The 22566-nt window shown below is 41.5% G+C and overlaps 1 protein-coding gene across 2 annotated transcripts in view; it reads left to right on the forward strand.

Annotated features, from left to right (window-relative positions):
• LOC117459307 (regulator of microtubule dynamics protein 2) overlaps window positions 1–22566 on the forward strand; it is a 59595-nt gene that overhangs the window by 20344 nt on the left and 16685 nt on the right. For both annotated transcript variants that reach the window (XM_034100062.2, XM_034100061.2), the window contains exons 3-5: window positions 8443–8623; window positions 9431–9533; window positions 12878–12938. In XM_034100062.2, coding sequence (XP_033955953.1) covers window positions 8443–8623; window positions 9431–9533; window positions 12878–12938 — 345 coding nt within the window. The remainder of the gene's footprint in view (window positions 1–8442; window positions 8624–9430; window positions 9534–12877; window positions 12939–22566) is intronic.

Genomic DNA, 22566 nt, shown 5'->3' on the forward strand with positions numbered 1-22566 from the left:
AAAAGTAGAAAAGTATTCTCATCAAAATATAGTGAAAGTAGCGACAGTAAAAGTAGTCATTGTGCAGATTGGTCCATTTCAGAATAATATATATGATATGTTTTATAAAGATTGATCATGAAAGTGTTCTCAAAGCTGGTAAAGGTGCAGCTAGTTTGAATGACTTTGTATACTGCAGGGCAGCTGGTGGATTTACTCCAGGTGGAACTAAAGTCTGATTCAACACTTGATTATATTTCACATCATTCATCCAGATCTGTGAAGTAACTAAAGGTATTAAATACGTGTAGTGGAGTAGAAGTACACCATGTACCTCTGAACTGTAGTGGAGTCGAAGTACACCATGTACCTCTGAACTGTAGTGGAGTCGAAGTACACCATGTACCTTCAGGTTCAGGTTATTTATTTGTACCCGTAGGTAGTTTCTGTTTGCAGACAAAAAGACAAGAGTTCCATCATGACACTAAAAACAAATACAAACAACAGACACATCTCTAATAAAGGACTAGTAAAAGTACAAGTATACCCTGCTCAACCAAATCTCAAAATATTTAAAAAACATTTTAAGAAGGAAAACACTAGTACAAACATGGACATTCAAAATTCACAATTAAATAAATTAATAAAAATAGTCATCTGTGTGACGCTCCATGATGTGTTAATTTGTGCAATAGCTGCTGGGATAACACTGTTTTTATACCGCTTCGTTCTACTCCTTGGGACGAGTAACCTCCGGCCCGAAGGAAGAAGCTTGAATTCTGAGTGCAGAGGGTGGGAGTCATCGTCTAATATGGAGCTGGATAACCGCTGTAACTGCCTGAGGTACAGGGTCTCCAGGTTTAGCTGTGGCTCACCAATCAGTCTGCTGGACCACTTGATGATCTGACTCAGAGAGTTTCTGCTCTTTAAAGTCAGGTTACCAAACCATGACATTAGTGAAAGAGACAGAATTGACTCGATAAAAGCACGATAAAACAATTAACTGTAGTGGAGTCGAAGTACACCATGTACCTCTGAACTGTAGTGAGTAGAAGTACACCATGTACCTCTGAACTGTAGTGGAGTAGAAGTACACCATGTACCTCTGAACTGTAGTGGAGTCGAAGTACACCATGTACCTCTGAACTGTAGTGGAGTCGAAGTACACCATGTACCTCTGAACTGTAGAGTAGTAGAAGTACACCATGTACCTCTGAACTGTAGTGGAGTAGAAGTACAAAGTAGCAAAACATTGAAATACTTAATAAAGTACAAGTATCTCAAAACTGTACCCCCGTATAGTACTTGTTGAGTTTATGCACTTCGTTACACCAGTGGCTATACAGATAGAAAGACTAAGCCTTGCACAGAGGCATGAAAATACATTTTCAAAATGCTCAACAGTGCTGCCAGAATTATAAACTGACTGCTACACAATTAAAATAAATGCTTTTATATATTTCTATGAGATGTGACTCTTTGGCGTTTCTGTTATTAACTGCTGCTTTAGTTCTGACTGCTAACATCTTCTGTTATTCCTCATTTTAAAGCCGATATTCCGTGGGGTCGGGGGCTCGGATCCTTGTCACCTTTTTCATACCTGATGAGTTTGCCTCCCTGACTACAGTTGCTTTAGCGTGTAGAAGCTAGTAAGCCTACTATTTGATTTGTTTTAGATAGGCACAACATGTTTCATATGCAGACCTTATTTTCCTGTTCCATGTTAAAATAAACCATGTTCAGTGGTAATTTGTTTTTGGTCATGGAAAATTAGGTAAAGGTCATTGAGAAGTCATGGAAAAGTCATTGAAAATCATTGGTGAAAAAGTGTATGAACCCTGTCTATAGTAACCATCGATAGTAACGCAGTGTAGGCGGAGCCGTGACGTCATCTTCATTGCGAAACACAAAACCAACATCAGCCGTTAGCCGTTAGCACTCAAGCTCACAGCTCCTCATATCTGTTCAGAAACTAGACACAAGTTAAACAAGTACAAACCACAGACTGTCTGTGTCATGGCGAATACACTCGCTACTTTATTTATGTCTGTAGGCCGTTGTTGTGAGTGTGGACGGTCGGAGCATATACTGCATTAGCTTACCCGATCTCCATTCAGAAAACACGCATTTTAAAAGGTGTTTCGCCTGCCGTCTGTCTGCAGACTCAACGCGTTAATTCATGGTTTGTACTAACCGGTATCAGTATGTTGTTACTTCGGCATCATTTTGAAACGTGTATTACAATTAAATCACGGTAAAATATGTTCATCTTGTTGTAGTTCCCAGCGATTCTCTCACTAGTTTAACATACTCAGCCCGGTTGTTGGCCCAGAAAGAACCTCGATTTTGGAGAGCCAGAAAAACTGTGAAAAAGTACCCGTTAGCCGGAACTACGCCTAGTGGAAACACAACCAAAAACGCTTAAACCGTGCTCCGCGCTGTAGTGAAAATGCGCCATTAGTGAGCCGAGCCAAATGATCTGGCTCACTAAGAGCCGTAATTCCCATCACTAATACGTAAAGAGATAGTACCTATAAGGGACGGCTCAATTCAAAATTCAATTGTATACATATTTATGTATAAAAGACATCAAAAAGTGCATTTTGCATGATAGGTTCCCTTAAAGCAGGGGTGCCCAACCTTTTTTGACCCGAGAGCTACTTTTAAAGTTGCCAGTCTGCCGAGATCTACCAGTCCAAATAGAGAGGCGTAGCCATTACTGACAGCCTACCAGGTAAATACACACTTCTTCTTGTATAAAACTGACCTTTGTACGATTAATACCTCATAAAATACTGCAGATCCTTTATCTTACCTCTTTCTGATCTACACACATACAAGTATTTAACTGAAGTTACACAACAGTGTTGTTGATACAGAGTTGGAGTTTATTCACTCGTCACTACAGTGGGTGATGTTTTCAAGAAACATTGAACAGTGCTGCCACATATGACACAGGGAAAAAAGAAAAGACGCTGAACCCTTTCTTTGCCATGATATAAAAATAGTGTTGCTACAAAAGTATAAATGAGGCTTACTAATAAGACAACTCAGATCTGAAGCTACTCAGGAATCTGCTGCCGAAGTGCAATAAAAAAGACAAAATTAATAGAATCAAACCCTTTTTTGTTGCATTTTAGTAGATTATAAAAAGAAATGCCTTTTAAAATAGGATGCAAGCAACAGTTTCTTAACCTGAATTGATAATAGACTAGGGCTGTGCGATTATGGCAAAAATCATAATCACGATTATTTGGGTCAATAATTGATATCACGATTATTTTGACGATTATTCATTGACCATTTATTGAACTTTAAAACAAATAATATTTTACCAATAAACAAGAACAACAAATATGTTGGAGCACACTTCCAAAACCATACTAAACATATATTATTAATATGATAAATACAAATAAATTAGACCAAAATAAATTAAATCAAATATGATGCAGTGCACTGTCACAACCTACTGAAAACTCCTTAACATATAGCTAACATTTTGGTAAAACATATTCAACATATTCCACTCAGTTAAACGTTGAAGGTTGGCCAACCGTCATGGTCCAGAAGTAACAGGAAATAAATGTTGAACTACAATTTAAGATCAAATTAAAATGTTTAGGCCACCATGGCAAATGCTGGTAGGGCTGCTCATGTCATCTCTTAAAGATTTTTTGACAGAAACACCAGCCTGTTTACATGGTCTGGTTTCAGAGATGAGCGCAGGCAGGTGACAAGCCACCTGTACTGAAGACCCTCAGCCACGCCCCGACACATGGGGTGACGCCGGCCAATCACAAAGCTTTGATGCGTTCAAGGGCATTATTCTGGCACAGGAAGATTATGTTACAGGACATTAACGATAAAACAGAATATTGTTGTTCTATTTTTAGACGCATCTCGCGATCGACTGGTTGGGCACCCCTCGGCTAGACCATAGGTCTGTTGTGGTCGCAAAGTAGTCAGCTGGAGCCACATCTCTCTCAACTTCCCCACGGCATTTGTCATACAGTGCAGGCAGCGCAGACCTGCTGAAATAATACCGAGACGGCATCGCGTAACGCTTTTCCAACGTGTTGACAAGTTGCTTAAAGCCCTGGTTGCTAACAGTGCTAACTGGGCACATATCTTTAGCGATGTGAAATGTAATGGCAAAGTACTTGCAAATAGTGGAAATAGTTTTACCCTTCTTTTTAACGAGTTTCTGCTCTTGTTCTGACATCTTCGCTCGCGCTGATCACTCACAACACATGTCACTCCCAGGTGGCCGAGTGGGTTTTTAGGGAGGGGCGAAAGCGCACCCAGCAAAATAATCTTATTTTGTCAATTATGCTGTTTTCATAATTGTCGCAAGCCATAATCGTAATCGCGATTAAAATACGATTAATTGCACAGCCCTATAATAGACTATAATCAATTTAAGTTTGCATTCTTATACCATTTTGTACAATAATTATAATGACTAAGTTCAAACAAGCTAAAACTCACAGCTGATTAATAACGGTATCTAACTTGAGTTTTTATTATATCAAAAACCTGTTGAAATGCTACTGTTATTGTTGTTGTTTACTGTCCCCAAAAGCGCGTCGGCAGCCTCCAGGAATGCTTCTTTCACAACTTCGCCATCTTTGAAAGACTTCATGTGTTTCGCAAGAACGTGACTGACGCGATAAGATGCTCTGGTAGCAGCCTTGCTCTTGTTGTTGGGCCTGGTGAAAATGGACTGCTGTGCATTTAGCTGTCCTTTCAGGCCCCTCCCCTTTTGGGAGCGCAGAATTAGGAGGGAATTCCGTCTCGTAGCGTTTGTGCACTGTTTTGAAATGCCGCTCCTAAATTACCCTTCTTCGATAAAGCCACGCTCGCATTGCAGACGAGACAGATGGACTTTGAATTGGAATAGATACAAATAATTATCCTCCCACTCTGAGTGAAAATGATATATTTTGGGCTCTTTTGCTTCTGCCATAATTGCGTCTTGTGTGTGTATGCGGACTGTCACTCCTGTTGACACGGACAACGTCAGCGAAATAGTGCCCACTGCCCACCAGCCACGCCCCGACACATGGGGTCACGCCGGCCAATCACAAAGCTTTGATGCGTTCAAGTGCATTATTCTGGCACAGGAAGATTATGTTATAGGACATTAACGATAACAGAATATTGTTGTTCTATTTTTAGACACATCTCGCGATCGACTGGGAATCTCGATCGCGATCGACTGGTTGGGCACCCCTGCCTTAAAGGTAACAGTGATTCTCCATTCCCTACTGAGCTACTGGCTGTGTATGAAGTGCAATCATTGGTCAAACAGTTCTCACTTTGTCTTAATGCCTAAACTAGTGTTGAAAAATGTCATCCTAATCGCAATATGGCCTTCCACAATATTTGTCAATATTTTTGAAAGATTATTTTCGATAAAAAAAATGTCTTCACTTTTCAACATTAACTAGATTTTCTGAAAGATTAACATACTTTTGTCAAATAAATGTACTTTTGAAAAATCACCCCATACTACATTACATTGTATTTAGTTGACGCTTTTATCCAAAGCGACTTACAATAAGTACATTCGACCAGGAAGACACAACCTTGAAGAAAACAGAATCATATAAGTACATCAGGTTTCAAAGAGCCAAACATTTCAAGTGCTACTCAACTGGCTATAGATAAGCCAGTCCTTTGTTAGTATATAAGTGCTTTGTTAGTAATTATTTGTTAGTAATTCTATCGCTGGAAGTGGAGTCGAAAGAGATGAAGGTGTGTAAGCTTTCTGCTGTCCTGATGTCAATGGGGAGCTCATTCCACCATTTTGGAGCCAGGATAGCAAATATACTAAAATAATTACTTAAACTTGATCTAAAAGAAAATGTTTTATCTGGAATATTGTGCAGTGAATCTATTACTATACAGTATTGTTGTTATTTAAATGTATTTTTAACTGATTAATAATAGCAATGCAAATGTTATCATTGCATCAAATCAAATTGGAATTCAAATATATGTTGAGTTAACTGTCTGATTTGAGGGACGGTGTAAAGTCATTGTTAATAAAACAATACTGAATAAATACATCTTATTTAAACTAGTCACTCATAAGGGTAGCATTTTCTTCACTGGTTGCAAAAAGATTTTCGATTGCATAAAAGTCTATGAGCAAATGTGCCCACTTAGATTATTTTACCTGAGTAAACATTTCCCTCCTCAGTTTATGGTCCCAATCCTACATTTTAAGTCCACTCCATTGCTGGATGATGTTAAAATACTTAATGATGGTCCTATTTAAGGTATATTGAAGATAAATCCCGGTTCGCTTTAGGATGAGCATACGGTGTGACTTGAATGCAACATGTTAGTGCACAATTCCTTCATCTCTGCGCACCATTTCGGATGAATTTCCTGTGTTGGATTTGGTGCGATATGCTTGAAAGTAGGGGTGGGCGATATTGAAAAATATGTTATCACGATATTTTCAAGCAGTATCACGATAGACGATATATATCACGATATTTTTTCATGTCGGTTATTATGGTTATTTTTCAAGTTACTTAACAGTACAAGCACCTACAAGGTAACAGAAACTAAAACAAAAAGGAGTAACAGACCAAAATAGCATTTCAAGCTGGTTTTATTTCAGAAATGAATTCCTGAATGAACAAGTGAGCAGTGAACATTAATAAACATGAAAAGGAGGGTAAAACATAAAACATCAATGAGGAAAAGTCAGTGCCAAACAATTAAAATGTAAACTTTAGGGTAGACTTGAAGTGTAATAAAATACTTTAGCATAACTGAAGGGAAAAACATAAAACGCCACCGCGTCAGTTATGTCTTTCCACCGTTTGCTAGTCTTTTCATAAGGAGCCCCTTTATGAAATGCCTGCCCTATGGTAGTTTGTTTTGGTGCAGTCGCTGCGGTAGATTGTGCATTCACACGCAGGGGACCTTGCACTCAGTCTCTGCATGCTCTTTCTGGTGCTTGCGTTTGAGGTGGTCTCGTAAGCCCGACGTGTTGCCATCTGTCGCTTTGAAATTTCCTTTTTTGCACATTTTGCAAATTACATTTGTTTACTTCGTGTCTGTTGTGTTACATCCAAAATATTTCCATACCACAGACGTAGAGTTCTTTTTGGGGACTAAATCTAATTCTTCTACATCAGAAGCTGACTCTCCGTCCATTATTGCTGTGTGTGCAGACTGCCAACAGTGTATTTTTCCTCGCAGCAAAGAAAGGGGGCGGGGACTTTGGGAGCGTGTCAAACAACTCGGACTGAACGAAAGCAGAGGTGCGCTGACATTGTGAAATCGATCGGGCTTGATATATGGTGAAATTAAAATCAGTAGGTGAGGCTGGGGGAGCGGGAGGGGAAGAGTCTCTCCGTGTGCTGTCATAGCCCCCTGCGCCGCGCACGGAGAGCCTCTTCCCCTCCCGCTATTTTTTTTAATTTATTTTTATCACGATATCTCTGAAAAAGCATATCGTAGTGACCTAATATCGTCACGACGATATATATCGTCATATCGCCCACCCCTACTTGAAAGTCCCTGTGTTGACTGAAGAACATTTTTACAGCTTAAATGCCCTGCTGATACTCCTGTAATCATGGCACTCAGGGTTGAAAGTGTGAAGTGTGTGTTGTGGGGTGGAGTCGGGGAGCAGCCTCTGGCACGAGGCACCTGTTCGGTCCGCGGTGTTTCTGTCTGTGGCCCGCTCCGACACATCCCTCCAGTAGCATGGCTCGCAGCCCAACATATTCCCTTTAACCACCAATGACGCACATGCAGCTGCTGCCAACACTTAATAGAGGCTTTTCATATTTTCACCCTTGTTTACGTATTTCATTTTTACCTGTTCCATTACTATAGCAGTTTACTGCTGCTTTTTAAGTGTTAGCTCAGGGTGTTTGTACATGCTTACAGTGTTTGAAAGGGCACCATTAAACATATAATGCCTGTGTTGCGTGCCACACTCCGACAAACAAGCCTCCCTGTGTTCCCTGAAAAGCCTTTGGGTGTCAACCTTAAGACGTCAATAGTTTCTTAACATTTAGTATTATAAACAATTAAGGGACCCACTTATGTAAACAGACAATGATGCCATTTGTCATGCACAAACAGCCTGTGAAGGTTGATTAAAATCAGCACCTGTCAGAAATCGGCTTGTTGAGGCAGGGTTTTGATTGATCTGGAAAAAACTCCTTAGCTGAGGGGTTTTTATTCTACCTCACACGTTGAAGATGGAACTCAGGCCATTATCTTCTGACTAAAGGGTGCTGGCATCGTTGACGCTGTTTATTCACGCTACCTGAAGATGCTCTCATGTTGCTGATAGCAGCATGGAGACAGCCTGGCTCGGTGTTACGTGTTCTTCAGTTCAGTTAACTGCAGGTGCTTACTGCAAACTGAAGGTACACCTTTCCATTTCCCGACACGTGGTCATCCGTGTTTGTTTTATGCTTTCAGGTATATGACCGCACTGACAGACTCCGATGAAGAAGAAGAGCCCAGTGATGCAGAACAGAGCGATGAAGAGCAACCCGTAGACACGCTCTGTGTTCTTCTGGAGAGGATCGAGCTTTTGCACCAGGGTACAGACTCTGAAAAAAGAGAAAGTCTGCAACTCCTTCTGGAGAACAGGGATGAGGTTTGTTAAAGTTGATGCTGAGTCCTGCATACATTTCATATATACATGTATTTGTAGCTAAATACAGTGGTGCAGTGAGGACGGTTTGTTTTGTAGATCAACCCAGAAGTTTGCCTTGCAAGGGTTCCTTCAACAACATGTCAATGGGGTTTTTCAATTGGCTTTTAGGGTATTGCTTTTTAAAATAGGATCTGTGACAAACACACGTTTATAACACTTTTGTTTAGCAGAATAGTCACTTTATGATTTTGAAGTTTAAATGTAGTCGCCAGAATTAAAGCTACCTGCTATAAACAAAGTACATCATGTACGCATGACTGATCACCTCCATTGCTAAGATAAAGTCATTAATGTTAACATGATGGCGTGTACTGGTCTCACTTGTAAGCAACCACTGTATTTCATATATATACACGCTTTGGAAACTCACAAGTCGGGTATTTACTGGAGTGTGCTAGCCCTTATTAATCCCAGAACTCATTCATTCAAGATCATTTTGACTTTGAGGCACGAGATCTGGAAGTATTTAAGTATTGATAATGAATATCCGTGTTGTAGGACCCATTCGTACTCCACTATATGCACTGATAGTCACATTTCTTAATGATTCTTGATTTTTTTTTTTTTAAGAAAATAAAAATCGTAAACAAGAGTTTTTATTTTTTAGTCATAACATAAATCACATTGAACAACTATTGACTTCAAGACCAGGAGCCAGGAAGTTGTTAAATGCTAACTCATATTTGGGTGTTAGGACTCATTCCTGCACCACAACAGTGTGTATAACACTTTGATGTTCTTCTGCAGTTTGGACAGAAGTCATTATTCCTCTGGCGGCTGGTCCGAGCGTACTGTGACGTCCATGATGTCAGCTCCACTCTGGAGGAGAAGAAGACCCATGCAGAAACGGGTAATCCACTGAACCACGTGACCACCTCATTCGCCAAGCATACCACTCTAGATTGGAGTTACTATAGCATCATAACCAAAGCTGGTGTCTACTGTATTTCATCTGGTTCATGCAAACATAATGCACATCTATATTCCTCCAGTCAGTTCATTTGAGTAGTTGACCTACAATGAACTGTTAGGAACAATAACTTGGATCAGATGAGACATTTGCAGTAATTCCAGAAACATCTTTGGTTGTAGATCAAAGCCAGTGGGCCTCGTGCAGCAACATTCTCTTATTTGTACTTATATAAAGTCAAATCCAGCTTCATCCAAATCTCTCCTTACCCAGGCGTGCTGAATGATGACTCTCATGATCATACATTGAAGTTTTGTGTGGCTAGTTGTTTATTATTGCCATAGGTAATGCCCCCCTAAACAATTCCAATGAATAGGGACAGGTGTTGTGGTGCATGCACATATTCTGGCACATGTGTTGGAATTTGAAAAAAAACAAACCAATAAAAGGCTTTGAGAAGAAAGAGTTCAGCAGTAGTGATCTCACTTTACTGTAAAAAAACAAAACGTTGATAACATGGGATTTCCCAGAGCGTCAGTACTAGCCTTACAGGAAAATCAAAAGATGTCATATGTAAACTATTAAAAAGCTGAACTCACGCAATAACTCCCTGCAAGGTTTTTATAGTATTGATTGAGATCACTGAACCAATAGTTTTTTCCTACCCCATGAATGTAATAATCCAATCTTTACAGTAAATCTACAGACATATAAGAATCTAAATATGATGATATGATATTGAAGCATGTCATATGGGGTACTAGCCTTAAGGAGCGTAAGTGTTAGTGATGTTACGGAAGTTAACAAAGGAATCCAATGGAGGCAAGAACCTATAGAACACACTACAGGAAAGGGAAAAACCATAATAGGGCCTCTTTAAACATTTGGAAAATGTATTATTTGTTGCTATTCACATTGTAGCACAATGCGTACAGTCGATTGAATATTCATCTGTCATGGCTGAAAATGTGTACTATACAGACAGACTTTTTTTTAGCCTCGGCTTAAGTCGCCTTTACATGATATGCAATAATTGCTTTGCTCACCTCCAGGTTTTTCACAGAGCCTTGCTGTGAAAACGGCTAGTCAAGTTTTGTTTCTATGGTCATACTCCTTGCTAGCTTGCGCCACTTCATACAACTGTCATCTGATTGATTAAGCTTTGAAAGGTCAGTGGTAAACAAGGTCAAAGATGAAATCATTTTGAACTTTTAGGGCAGGGCTCAGCAACAATTTGCGTGACACAGAGGGTCTCCATAGGAACACAACGGTCACGTTAGCAAAGAGTTGTTTCACCGCGTCTCATGTAAATGCAGCTTGACAGACAAGTGAAGGAAATTGCTATACACCAGGGGTGCCCAACCAGTCGATCGCGAGATGTGTCTAAAAATAGAACAACAATATTCTGTTATCGTTAATGTCCTATAACATAATCTTCCTGTGCCAGAATAATGCACTTGAAAGCATCAAAGCTTTGTGATTGGCCGGCGTGACCCCATGTGTCGGGGCGTGGCTGGTGGGCAGTGGGCACTATTTCGCTGACGTTGTCCGTGTCAACAGGAGTGACAGTCCGCATACACACACAAGACGCAATTATAGCAGAAGCAAAAGAGCCCAAAATATATCATTTTCACTCAGAGTGGGAGGATAATTATTTGTATCTATTCCAATTCAAAGTCCATCTGTCTCGTCTGCAATGCGAGCGTGGCTTTATCGAAAAGGGTAATTTAGGAGCGGCATTTCAAAACAGTGCACAAACGCTACGAGACGGAATTCCCTCCCAATTCTGCGCTCCCAAAAGGGGAGGGGCCTGAAAGGACGGCTAAATCCACAGCAGTCCATTTTCACCAGGCCCAACAACAAGAGCAAGGCTGCTACCAGAGCATCTTATCGTGTCAGTCACGTTCTTGCGAAACACATGAAGTCTTTCAAAGATGGCAAAGTTGTGAAAGAAGCATTCCTGGAGGCTGCCGACGCGCTTTTGGGGACAGTAAACAACAACAATAACAGTAGCATTTCAACAGGTTTTTGATATAATAAAAACTCAAGTTAGATACCGTTATTAATCAGCTGTGAGTTTTAGCTTGTTTGAACTTAGTCATTATAATTATTGTACAAAATGGTATAAAACTTAAATTGATTATAGTCTATTATCAATTCAGGTTAAGAAACTGTTGCTTGCATCCTATTTTAAAGGCATTTATTTGTATACTCTACTAAAATGCAACAAAAAAGGGTTTGATTCTATTAATGTTGTCTTTTTTATTGCACTTCGGCAGCAGATTCCTGAGTAGCCTCAGATCTGAGTTGTGTTATTAGTAAGCCTCATTTATACTTTTGTAGCAACACTATTTTATATAATGGTAAAGAAAGGGTTCAGCGTCTTTTCTTTTTTCCCTGTGTCATATGTGGCAGCACTGTTCAATGTTTCTTGAAAACATTACCCACTGTAGTGACGTGTGAATGAACTCCAACTCTGTATCAACAACACTGTTGTGTAACTTCAGTTAAATACTTGTATGTGTGTGTAGATTAGAAAGAGGTAAGATAAAGGATCTGCAGTATTTTATGAGGTATTAATCGTACAAAGGTCAGTTTTATACAAGTAGAAGTGTGTATTTACCTGGTAGGCTGTCAGTAATGGCTACGCCTCTCTATTTGGCCTGGTAGATCTCGGCAGACTGGCAACTTTAAAAGTAGCTCTCGGGTCAAAAAAGGTTGGGCACCCCTGCTCTACACAATGCATCTTCCAGAAACTTAAATAGGTTATGCACTCAACGTGATCTCCCAAAGGCTCTTTAAAAACAGAGTAGGACTTTCCAGGTTTGTCTTGTATTACACTAAGACTTTGTTCCGTATACCATTGTGCTTTTTACTTTGATCTCAAACATAGGCTGTTTTGTTATTCTGCTAAAGTTCAGACTGGACTGATTTGTTTCTCTGTACATCTTTATCACCAGCGCGCCTCGAATCAGAGCTGGCCAGGTGCTTCCTGTCACACCTTTGTCCAAGTTAGAGAAGGGGATATTTAAAGCATCAGCTAATCATATTTGACATTCACTGAGGTATTAATAGAGCTGCTAGAATGTTCGACTTTCCACTGAGTGGTGAAGGATTTAAAACAGAGCTCTATTCTTGGACGTGTCACTTTTGTTTCCATGGCTTTAATCCATGCCCGGCCTTTATTAACGTACATCCTGTTTTCTTTTCTCAGTAATAAGAAACCCTCTTTTTGTTTTGGAGCATCTTCATCTAAAGTATCCCTCTCTCTTCTCTCCTCTTAGGGAAGAGAGTTGGTGAGGAGGCCGTGGCCCTGAACCCTACATGTGCTGAAAGTCATCAGTGGTACGTTTGACTTGTTTCCTTCCTTTACACATTCAAAAGCTACTTTTTGTTCCGTTCAATAAAGTCTTTAGAGCTGCCGTTTCAAAGGCCAATCAATCAACAACACTTGGTACAGTTTGATGGCATGTGACTTGCTTTCATTGAGCGTGGTTGGATCCAAAGTGTGTCAGTTAATTGTACGAGACAGATGAAAGCATAAACACCCCAGGTGAGAGGTGATGAGGGGGGCTGTGCCTTTGAGTGACGTCTCGGCCCCGAGCTGCCATTCCTCTGTGTTTACTCAGGCACTTCTTCGGTTAGTTTAGCAAGAACTTCTTAGAAAGAAGCACCGGGGTGAAACACAGACTGAATTTAATGTGAGTCAGTTTACCAAACGAGCAACCTCAGGGATTTTAGCCTTTGCAGACGTTTTACATGCACACACATCTATAGGACACACGACAGGGAAGGGAAAACTACCAAGAGTATAACAGGGCATCAAACGAGATAATAAAGCTGGTTATGCATTAGGGCGGGACTAGCTTGTGATTGGCAGGTTGATGCGATGTTTTGCTCGTGTTTGGTTAGTCACATTGTTCCACAGTCACTCTGGAATAGTGAGATACATGTTCCCATACTGCCGTGGCTGTTCTATGTTGGTGGTGAGAGGACGAGCTGCACATATTTAGTGCCAGGGGTAACGCTGGTGATACTTGTGGTGCGATGAGGTGGATTTGTGAGTCACAACATTTGTCTGGATTTCATGTTTTGCGTTCTTGGCTGTGGTCTATTGTTTGACAAAGAAATACATTTAAAAAAACAAGGCAACTCAGTGGACATTTCAGTATGACTCTGAATGGTCCTTAGTATAACATTAAGTTCAGGGGAAGTCTGTTGCCGTAGGTGATTCTCAGACAAAAGGAAATTGGGAGAACCTCACCCCCCTCCGCCCCGTTGCCCTGTTACTCAGGGAAAAATCCCCTTGCTTTTAATTAGTTGTGCAGAGTGAGCCTGATGGCATGGATCCCGTTTGCAGTGGTGCATTCCTCATCTGGAACACCGCTCGTGTCAAAACTTGACTCCTGATCATACATGGCATCCATGGTTGGAGTGGAGAGATGCAGATTGCACCAGATGATGCAGCTCTGAGATAAGCGTGCAAATGTTGAGATTTGAAACCAACTGCAAAGTCGTCTTAATGCAGCTACAACAAAAAGATACAAAGTTGTGCCCCTAACTTGCTTGTTTGTATAATGTGTGTGTGTGTGTGTGTGTGTGTGTGTGTGTGTGTGTGTGTGTGTGGTGTGTGTGTGTGTGTGTGTGTGTGTGTGTGTGTGTGTGTGTGTGTGTGTGTGTGTGTGTGTGTGTGTGTGTGTGTGTGTGTGTGTGTGTGTGTGTGTGTGTGTGTGTGTGTGTGTGTGTGTGTGTGTGTGTGTGTGTGTGTGCGCTTTAGCCAGCAGCCCAGTTTGCTGCGTTCGTTAGGGAATAATTAGCATCAGCTCATGCACATACCGCAGCACCCGAGACGTCAAGTGGAATAGAAGGCCGTGCTTGTTTAGTTAATTAAGAGCAACAGCTTTAAAAAAAACCCGTAATGCCTAATCCTATATCCACTAATGGAATGTGTAAGATTGTTAAACCAAACAGTTACGCTGTCTAAATTGAATGGACAGGGCAAAGTAGGTAAAGCTGCGCATTGAGGAGGCAGGGAGTGGGGGCGCTGCCAGGCAGTGTTGTTACGTGTGAGCTAACTGTTTACTTGCTGTACCGATGCCGTGAGAAAACGTGTCACCTGTGTTCCTGAATGCTGCCTGACTTGTCACGATGTGGCAGAGTTGTTTAGACGCGCTGCCACTCACTTCCTGCAATTCCACTCAAACTGCTTTACATAACCCAGTGAATGGGTGGCTTTTTGAACCTTTGCATTGCGTTTTACGCAATAGACTTTAAGGATTAAAGTCTATTGGTGTTGGAAGGGGTCCAAAATGAATTCATTCGAAAGATCTACAACTGAGTTGCAATTGATAAGTTATTGCATTTCGTTTTTTATGTCTGTATCTCAAAATAACAAATGTTGTTGGAAGAGGCAGACCATTATGTTTAATTTATGGAAATGTATTTACTTGTTTAACTCATTAAAATACTACTTTAATTTTAAGTAGTAACAAATGTTTTTTATATCAAGACAATGACATCATTTATTTAAGATCACAAGAAATCATATAAATGTACTTTGTTTTCACAGGAAAACGGAGAAAATTAAATGTGTTAGTCGTTGCAGTTTGTCGTCTTTTGACACCCTAACTCTGTTGTTACCATATTTCACTTATGGAAAGTGCTTTAGTCATTTGTATTTATATACAGTAGAAAAAGAAATGATATCCTGTAAACAGCAGTGACCTGACGTGTAGTCATTCTTTGATCTCTGAGTGACATGTTGGCAGGAAGGGTGAGGAGGATCATCTCAACAAACCTGCTTTGTTGTATCTTTAGCTTGCACGCAAACCCACAGATGTGAGTGAGTCGCTGAGTCACTGTGCGAGGCGGTAATGGACCACTTAAGGACCGCTGTCCCCCAAAACCAAAACCTACCAAAGCGTGTCCTCCCTTCAACAGCTTCTCCTACATTTCAATGACACAAGCAGTGTATACTTTGCACTTGTCTGTTACCCATCATTAAATGCGCGTTGGTGAAATGAGCTTCAGACTGGATTGTCTTGTTTGGGTAGGCGGAGCAGGTTCGGCTTTGCCTTCTGGTCCTCTATGGGAAGTGCTCCTGCAATAACCAGCCTGTGTATTGGGACTTACGTCTGTAACCATAGCCTTTACAGTCTATGAAAGAATCGCTGGTGGACAAGAAGATGGTTGATCAACCATTATAACTTGTATTATAATTATTTCAGTAGTGGTAGTAGTAGCATGCCATTATTTGCTAGTTAGCACCATAGACTTTGATGCTTTGTATCAAATAAGGTACTCCTTAAACTAGTTTTGATCCCAATGTCATCACTGATGCTTCATATGGCAACATGCAGTGCACTGTGTATACCCGGATAGTGGACTCATCACCGTTTAAAAAGTGAAGTGTGGTACGCTGGATGTGGGTTTCTTTCACTAGTTATTCACTAAGTAACGTACCACTAGGCCGGACAACCTAGTAGACCATACGCTTGTTATTGACCTGTCAATCATAAGCTTGCCCCCCCCCCCCCTAAAGCATACGCGCTCATTTTGTTTGCAAAGCACCAAGTTGATGCCCATATTGAAGATACAGAAAACTGTTGATGTGCAGGTTCAAGTTTCAAAATGATTCAAAAGCCTCGCACAGTCGAGCGTGCGTCTTTCCTCAGCCCGTACGTTGGTCGTTTGAGGAGCGGACGTTACGAAGGATTGTCCCTACAACAGTCATCTCTTCACAATAACTGACACGTACTGTTTCACTCTGTCATACACCGTCTCTGAACTTGTCCCTGGAGAAGTGGATGAGGACTCCTTTGAAGTTGTGTTGAGGCAGTCAAAGAGCACCAATGAAACAAATCAGTTAGCTTTGCACACTTTATGCGTTTTCTTGCAACTTAAAAAGAAAAGACTCCATCAATTGACTCATGCAAATAATACTACGCAAGCTCACGGTGTACCTCCTAACTCCCCAGAAGAAGCTTTTATTAGCGAATAAGCAACATGTGCAAAACATGTTGTACCTACAAAAAAAGCACGAGTGTCCCCACAGGCTTCCAAAGAGGGAGACAGTCTTAATTTCATTGCTCAACACAGATCTTAGGTGATCTTCCTCACATATATACATGAAACTAAAAAGTGTTTCACTATATGATGTCGGAACGACGCTTTAATCCATCATCGTGTCTTCTTTTGCATTTCATTCTGCATTCCTCAAAGAATTTCTAATAATCCAACAACTTGATGGAAACGAACAATCATTTTTATTTATGTTTTGCAAATTCCTCATACCTTATGGATGGAAACCTGGCAGGTGTCACCTCCTACTTTGTTCTAATTCTCTGTGCATTTTAGAGCACACACCTCTAAATCTGTCCTCATGTTACATTCTTCAAAAGCACTCCAGTTATGTGTAGCCATCGCGTCTGCCGTAGAGCTTTCTAGTAAACCGCAAAGAGAGCTGATATGTAGACGAAAGTGGGATATAGTGTAAGGTGTGTTTTGCCTCTTGGCCTATGAATGTGTGCGAGTGGAGTGAAGCTCGCATTGGGTTACATTGGAAAGGACTTTCGTGACAGTGAGTGTCAGAAGCCCGTTTGTTTCATCTCAGCAGTATTGCTGGCTTTGTTTATAGGTTAGTTTTCAATGACCCCACCGTGTGAATTCAGCCCCTGTAAGTCCCCGGCTATCGGGCCCCTCTGATGGTACAGAGGCCCTGTGGATTAAGCAGGGAGCCTGTTGAAGTGCCAGTCAGAGGGGGGCCAGCATGGGCTCACTTTGACCTCTATGAGAAGACAACTTTCATTTCAAACACACGCCTCTGTTTGCCGCGGTCATCTTTAGCGGCAGCATTGTGCTTTGTTCCCAGTTGCCGTGGAAACCCTGTGTGCGCGTACACTTCACTGTACTCTGGAACACACAGCTGCAAATCACACACCTCCCAAGCAAAGAAAACACGACAGCTCATTCTGTCATTCTGCGCACTGCAGACATTGTCTCACGCACGTTGTCCTCGAATTCCTCGAGTTCCTGTTTCTGTACAAGTTTTAGCCTGGGGTCTTGCCTGACCCTCTCTTTCTTTGAATGAGGTCTATGTTTGGATTTGAAGGGCTGAAATCAATCTGCTGTTTCCGCCAAGCAGCTGACACTTAGGCCCTTCTTTTCTTTGCCCAGTCGAGTGGGGATTTCACTGAGCCGCGCTAAAACCCGGACTAACCTTGCGCAATTAGCACTCCTGTCCTCTTCTCATCTTCACGCTGACATGTTTCCCTGTCGCCCATTCCCCCCCCCCCCCCTCCTCCTCCTCCTCTTCGTATTTCCCTTTTCTAGCCCTAAGACAGTCGGGGAAAGATAATATTTCAACTCTGAAGAACAGGATAAACAATAGCAGGTCGGCCCCTGAGGCAAGATACGCCTCTCTACACCTTCACATCCTCTCTGCCTATGTTCTCACTCCCCTTACTTCTCTACACCCCCAGAAGTCTGCTTCTGTTACACACAATGACAAAAGACGTATTGCATAACACCAAAAACAACACACTCACCTTCTGCACGGTGCGGATATTTTGCCCTTTCATTTTAAGATGTTGGAAACGATATAGATAGAAAACCTTTGCACAAAAAGCATGTCTACAGTTTTATTTTTCCTTATCGTTTTTTTGTTTTATTTTATTAGTTTATTTTGCTTATTTAGTTTACTGCTTTTATTTATTGTTCATTGGATTCTTAGCTATTTTTGGGTCACTAAAAAAGATTGAACTGTTAACTGTACAAAATGCTATGTAAATATTATGTGACTCCAAATAAAGAATAATAAAGATATATTAAAGACCTTAGTCAAATGCAACCCCCCCCCAGTCTAACTCCACAGGGGGTATCCAGGTGCAGCTCTGCCACTAGCACTCTTGGGGCCACATACTTTGCACTAAACACTGCCAGAATTGCTTCATGCTGAATAATGTAAAAATATGTCTTGCGGCAGCCTGGATGTTGAGCAATCTCTCCCAAATCCCTCACCTGGCCAATACTCCATGTCGATTCTGATTACTCTTCCCTTCAGGTATGCTGCTCTGGTTGCTCCTCATCAAACCACCAGCAAGATTTATTGCATTTAATCACATCAGCATACTGCATGCTTATAGAGACAGATTTCAGACTTACTGGTTAGCATCACTCCCCAAGGAAGATTGCACTTATCTGAGCTCATTAATGTGGTATTGACTTTTTGGAATCACTGTGCATTGTGGGTAATGTCAAACAGGCAATGATAAGCTAGGAAATGTTCTTGTTTATTAATTAGGATTAGTATGCTATTTTGACCATTTATGTTTAATTAGAGCAGCATATTTCAGGCTGTACACATTTTATTGTTTTAGCGATTAATTTGTGTCCAAAAGTGATTCCTTGTATTGTTCAATCAGCAGGCCAACATCCAATCCAAATATTAAAAATAATGGCGATATGGTAAAGGAGAAAGCAGCACTAGTTGCTATCAATACATTTTTGGGCATCTTAGTTTAGGATGTTAGAATGCTAACCTGTGTTGTCAGCACTAAAAAACATTGCAAATATCTGGCCATAAACAAATGAAGTAGACAAGTGAAAAGTTTGACCTCATAATGATGCTTTATTCTGAGGGGTACATGGGTTTATATTTGTAATAACTATACCAGGGGTTTTCAAAGTGTGGGAAGGTGAGCCTCCCCTCAGAGAACATAAGAACAGCCGCGCCCCCCCTCCCAATTATTATTGTTATTATTATTATTGTTGTTGTTGCTATAATGCAGGGGTATTATTATCCAGTGGAATGCCCTTACCTAATGGCCTAGTTAAATCAAAGTGGTTACTGTGTTTTGGCTGGGCAGTGTAGTTTTACACACCGTCTTATTTGACTTTCTCAGGACTTAAAACAGTTTTTTGGGGGCAGACCCCCACAAATAAAAAAATATATTTACACACGTAAGGTCATCATCTTAACAGTTTTTTTATCCTCATCGAGCATCAAGTTGGCATGCCTATTACAGCTGAATGCGGCGATTACCATCTTGTTCAGCAAAACGCCTCACAAACTGATTAAGATCCAAAGCTTTAGTGGGTTTTGATTCAATGCTGAGTACAGCTAAACTTGACAGTCTCTTCTCTGTCATTGTAGACCGCAAATACCTCATTACAATCCGTCTACTTGAGGTCCGAATGCGCCGTCCCGTTCAAATGAAATCGCCGCCAATCACATTTCCTCGCTCACGCCAGGGCCGGTTGAGGGGTTACTTGCGTCTTGTGCTGCATTCACTTGCACTGCATTCACTTGCACTCGGACATTAGGGATTTTCTCTCATAAATGTCCGATGAGCCACAACCTTTAGTTAAAAAACAAAGCTGCCAACTGGGGTGGCAAGGCTATTTTTAGGGTGGCAGTTGCCACCCCATGCCACCCCGGTAGATCCGCCCCTGCTTGACCGGTACTTGCTTTTGATCAAAGTCAATGCGGAAAACCCGCACTCACACAGGTAGGCGGAGGTGATGGGAATGAGCACTTTTACAGCCTTTTTGGCGAGGTGGGGAAACTCTGTCTCCACAGACAGCCAAAAGTGTGCAAGTGACGTTTTCTGCCAGACGCTGTCTCCTCTTTCACTTTAGGTAACTTCACTAAAAATCGATCCGTGTTGCCGCTCACATAAAGTTAGCTGAAGTTAACTAGCTAGATTTCACTGTTTCTCGTTATTTTTTTCTCACGCTGCGCCTCCCCTGAAGCTCTCTGGCGCCTCCCAGGGGAGGCGTGCCTCACACTTTGAAAACCGCTGATCTATACCGAACAATACAATACAATAGCTGCTAACATTGCGTGCAAGTGTTTAGTCAAGCCGACGGTCCACTAGATAGTTAGCTGTTCCTGTACTTGTATTTATTGTGAAATGCTTATCCAATACACAGGCTCCAAATAAGAAAAGTTCCCAGTCTCATTCAAAAATGTTTTGAGCCAATGTTTCATTTTCTCACTTAGTTATTCCTTCACCCTGACGTCTTGCAAGGAATTTATTAGAATTTTGCACTAACACCCACCAGTAGGGGAGCTTGTTAGGTGATGACATTTGGACAGACATGGATATAAACAGCAACTTAATTAGTTGGGGGAAGCAAACAACCACAAGGCAGTTTGTCAAGTTCAATTGTATATAGTCAGGCTGTGGAACTGCTGCAAACTATGCAAGACTCTTATTACATCTTTGACAGGAGCTCAAAATGTTATTTAAAATGTAGTAATCAGGTGTAAACCAGCAGTTCCTGGCTCATTTTCTGCACAGCAGATATTAAGTCAACAGGGATGGATTTGCTCAAAGCCTTAACATCCAGCAGTCTGTTTTCTTTGGAAGCTACGAAGCATAACTGCAGACAGATAGCATCTCTGATGATGTGGAGCTCCCAACTCATAGAGTGCTAACCAGTGGCAGCATGGCCGCACCCTGCGCTTCCTTGAGAAAACAAACACGTGCTTTTTGTTCCAATTCCACACAATTAATCAGCATATGTTTTCTTTGGAGAGTATATTTTGTGGTTGGTATTTGTTGTTGTTAATTTAACACCGCTCACAGTAAGTAGGAGCAATGACAGTAAGGTGTGTTGATGATCATGTAACATTTAGATTACGTAGTTATTGGAACATTGTCAACTGAAGCCAAATGGCTAAGTCTTTGTTTTTTCTTTGCAGTAAAAACCTGCTAATGATGCAGTATGTGGTTCAATCTATCAACATGCTGTGCCTGATCACAATTCAAAGACCAAACCAGAAAGAGTGTGGACAGCATAGGAGAACGTAGCTCACTGATACACCCATTCACCCATACCAGACATTTCAGCACACACACGCACAGTCGCAGATTCCATCTACCATCACCACCATCATGTCAGATGACACTGCTAGATGACCTTTAGGCACGCTGATCCTTTATATAAAAGGTATTTGTGTCGCTCTGTGGTGTTTGACAGAGTACCAGCAGAATTAAACCAGCCTTGCAGAGAAAATACTTTGATCAGCTCTCTCTGTTCTTCTCCAAAACGTCATGCTGACTTACACATCCCCAGATGAAATAGCTCTTTGTTTCCCTTCCACCTGCCCACTGGTCCAAGTCGGTGTAATAATTAGTGGGCAAAGGACTAAGGTGATGCAGCTTATCTCTGCTGACGGAGAAGGGTTGAGTGTTGGTGCTTTTTCATTCCTTTTGGTGTCTCATTGTTAGTGACCCAGAAAAAAGGTGGTGTGACTGGAAGTACATTTCTCTCCAGCACTCCCAACTCCGCAAAACTTCACTGCTTGACTGTAGTAAGTCAGGACTGGGAGTCCAACACCTTGAGTCTGTGTACAATTTACACTGACCTACAGGTACAGGATTAACACTAGAACCGCCAGAGGTCGCTGTATACCTAAAACCGCCAACGGGTAAAATGTACCCGCTTGTTACGACCCGCCTCCCTACTCAATAGTAGTGGCTCGTGAGGCAGTCCGCAACATAAAACAAAAGTACACAACACGTAGGCACTAAACGGTGATCATACATTTATTGCCACAATCATAAAACATACACTGGAGGACAGGTAAACAAACAAAAAGACGGAGGGGACTTGGGCCAACCACACCACGGGCCGTAGGATCCAGAGCCTTCCTCCGCTACCCAAAATCACACATAACCTAACGGGAGAAATAAAGCCGCGAAAACCTAACACTAACAGGTCCTCCAGGAAACACAACAAAAAGGCAAAAGAGCTCTGACACAGCAGAGACATCCGGAGTAGTGATCGGCCTCCTCCTTCTCCTCTTTTATTCTCGGCTGATTGGCAACTGGGAACACCTGCGCCAAGCTCGGCTGAGTGACAACTGGGAACACCTGGGGAAGGCGGCGCCAGTTGTACCTGCACAGCAGAGAGAGCAAAGAGGACAACAAAAGGGGGGGGAGTACGTAACACCCCCACCATGAGT

Source organism: Pseudochaenichthys georgianus, chromosome 15 (assembly GCF_902827115.2).
Source record: "Pseudochaenichthys georgianus chromosome 15, fPseGeo1.2, whole genome shotgun sequence".
Classification (NCBI taxonomy): Eukaryota; Metazoa; Chordata; class Actinopteri; order Perciformes; family Channichthyidae; genus Pseudochaenichthys; species Pseudochaenichthys georgianus.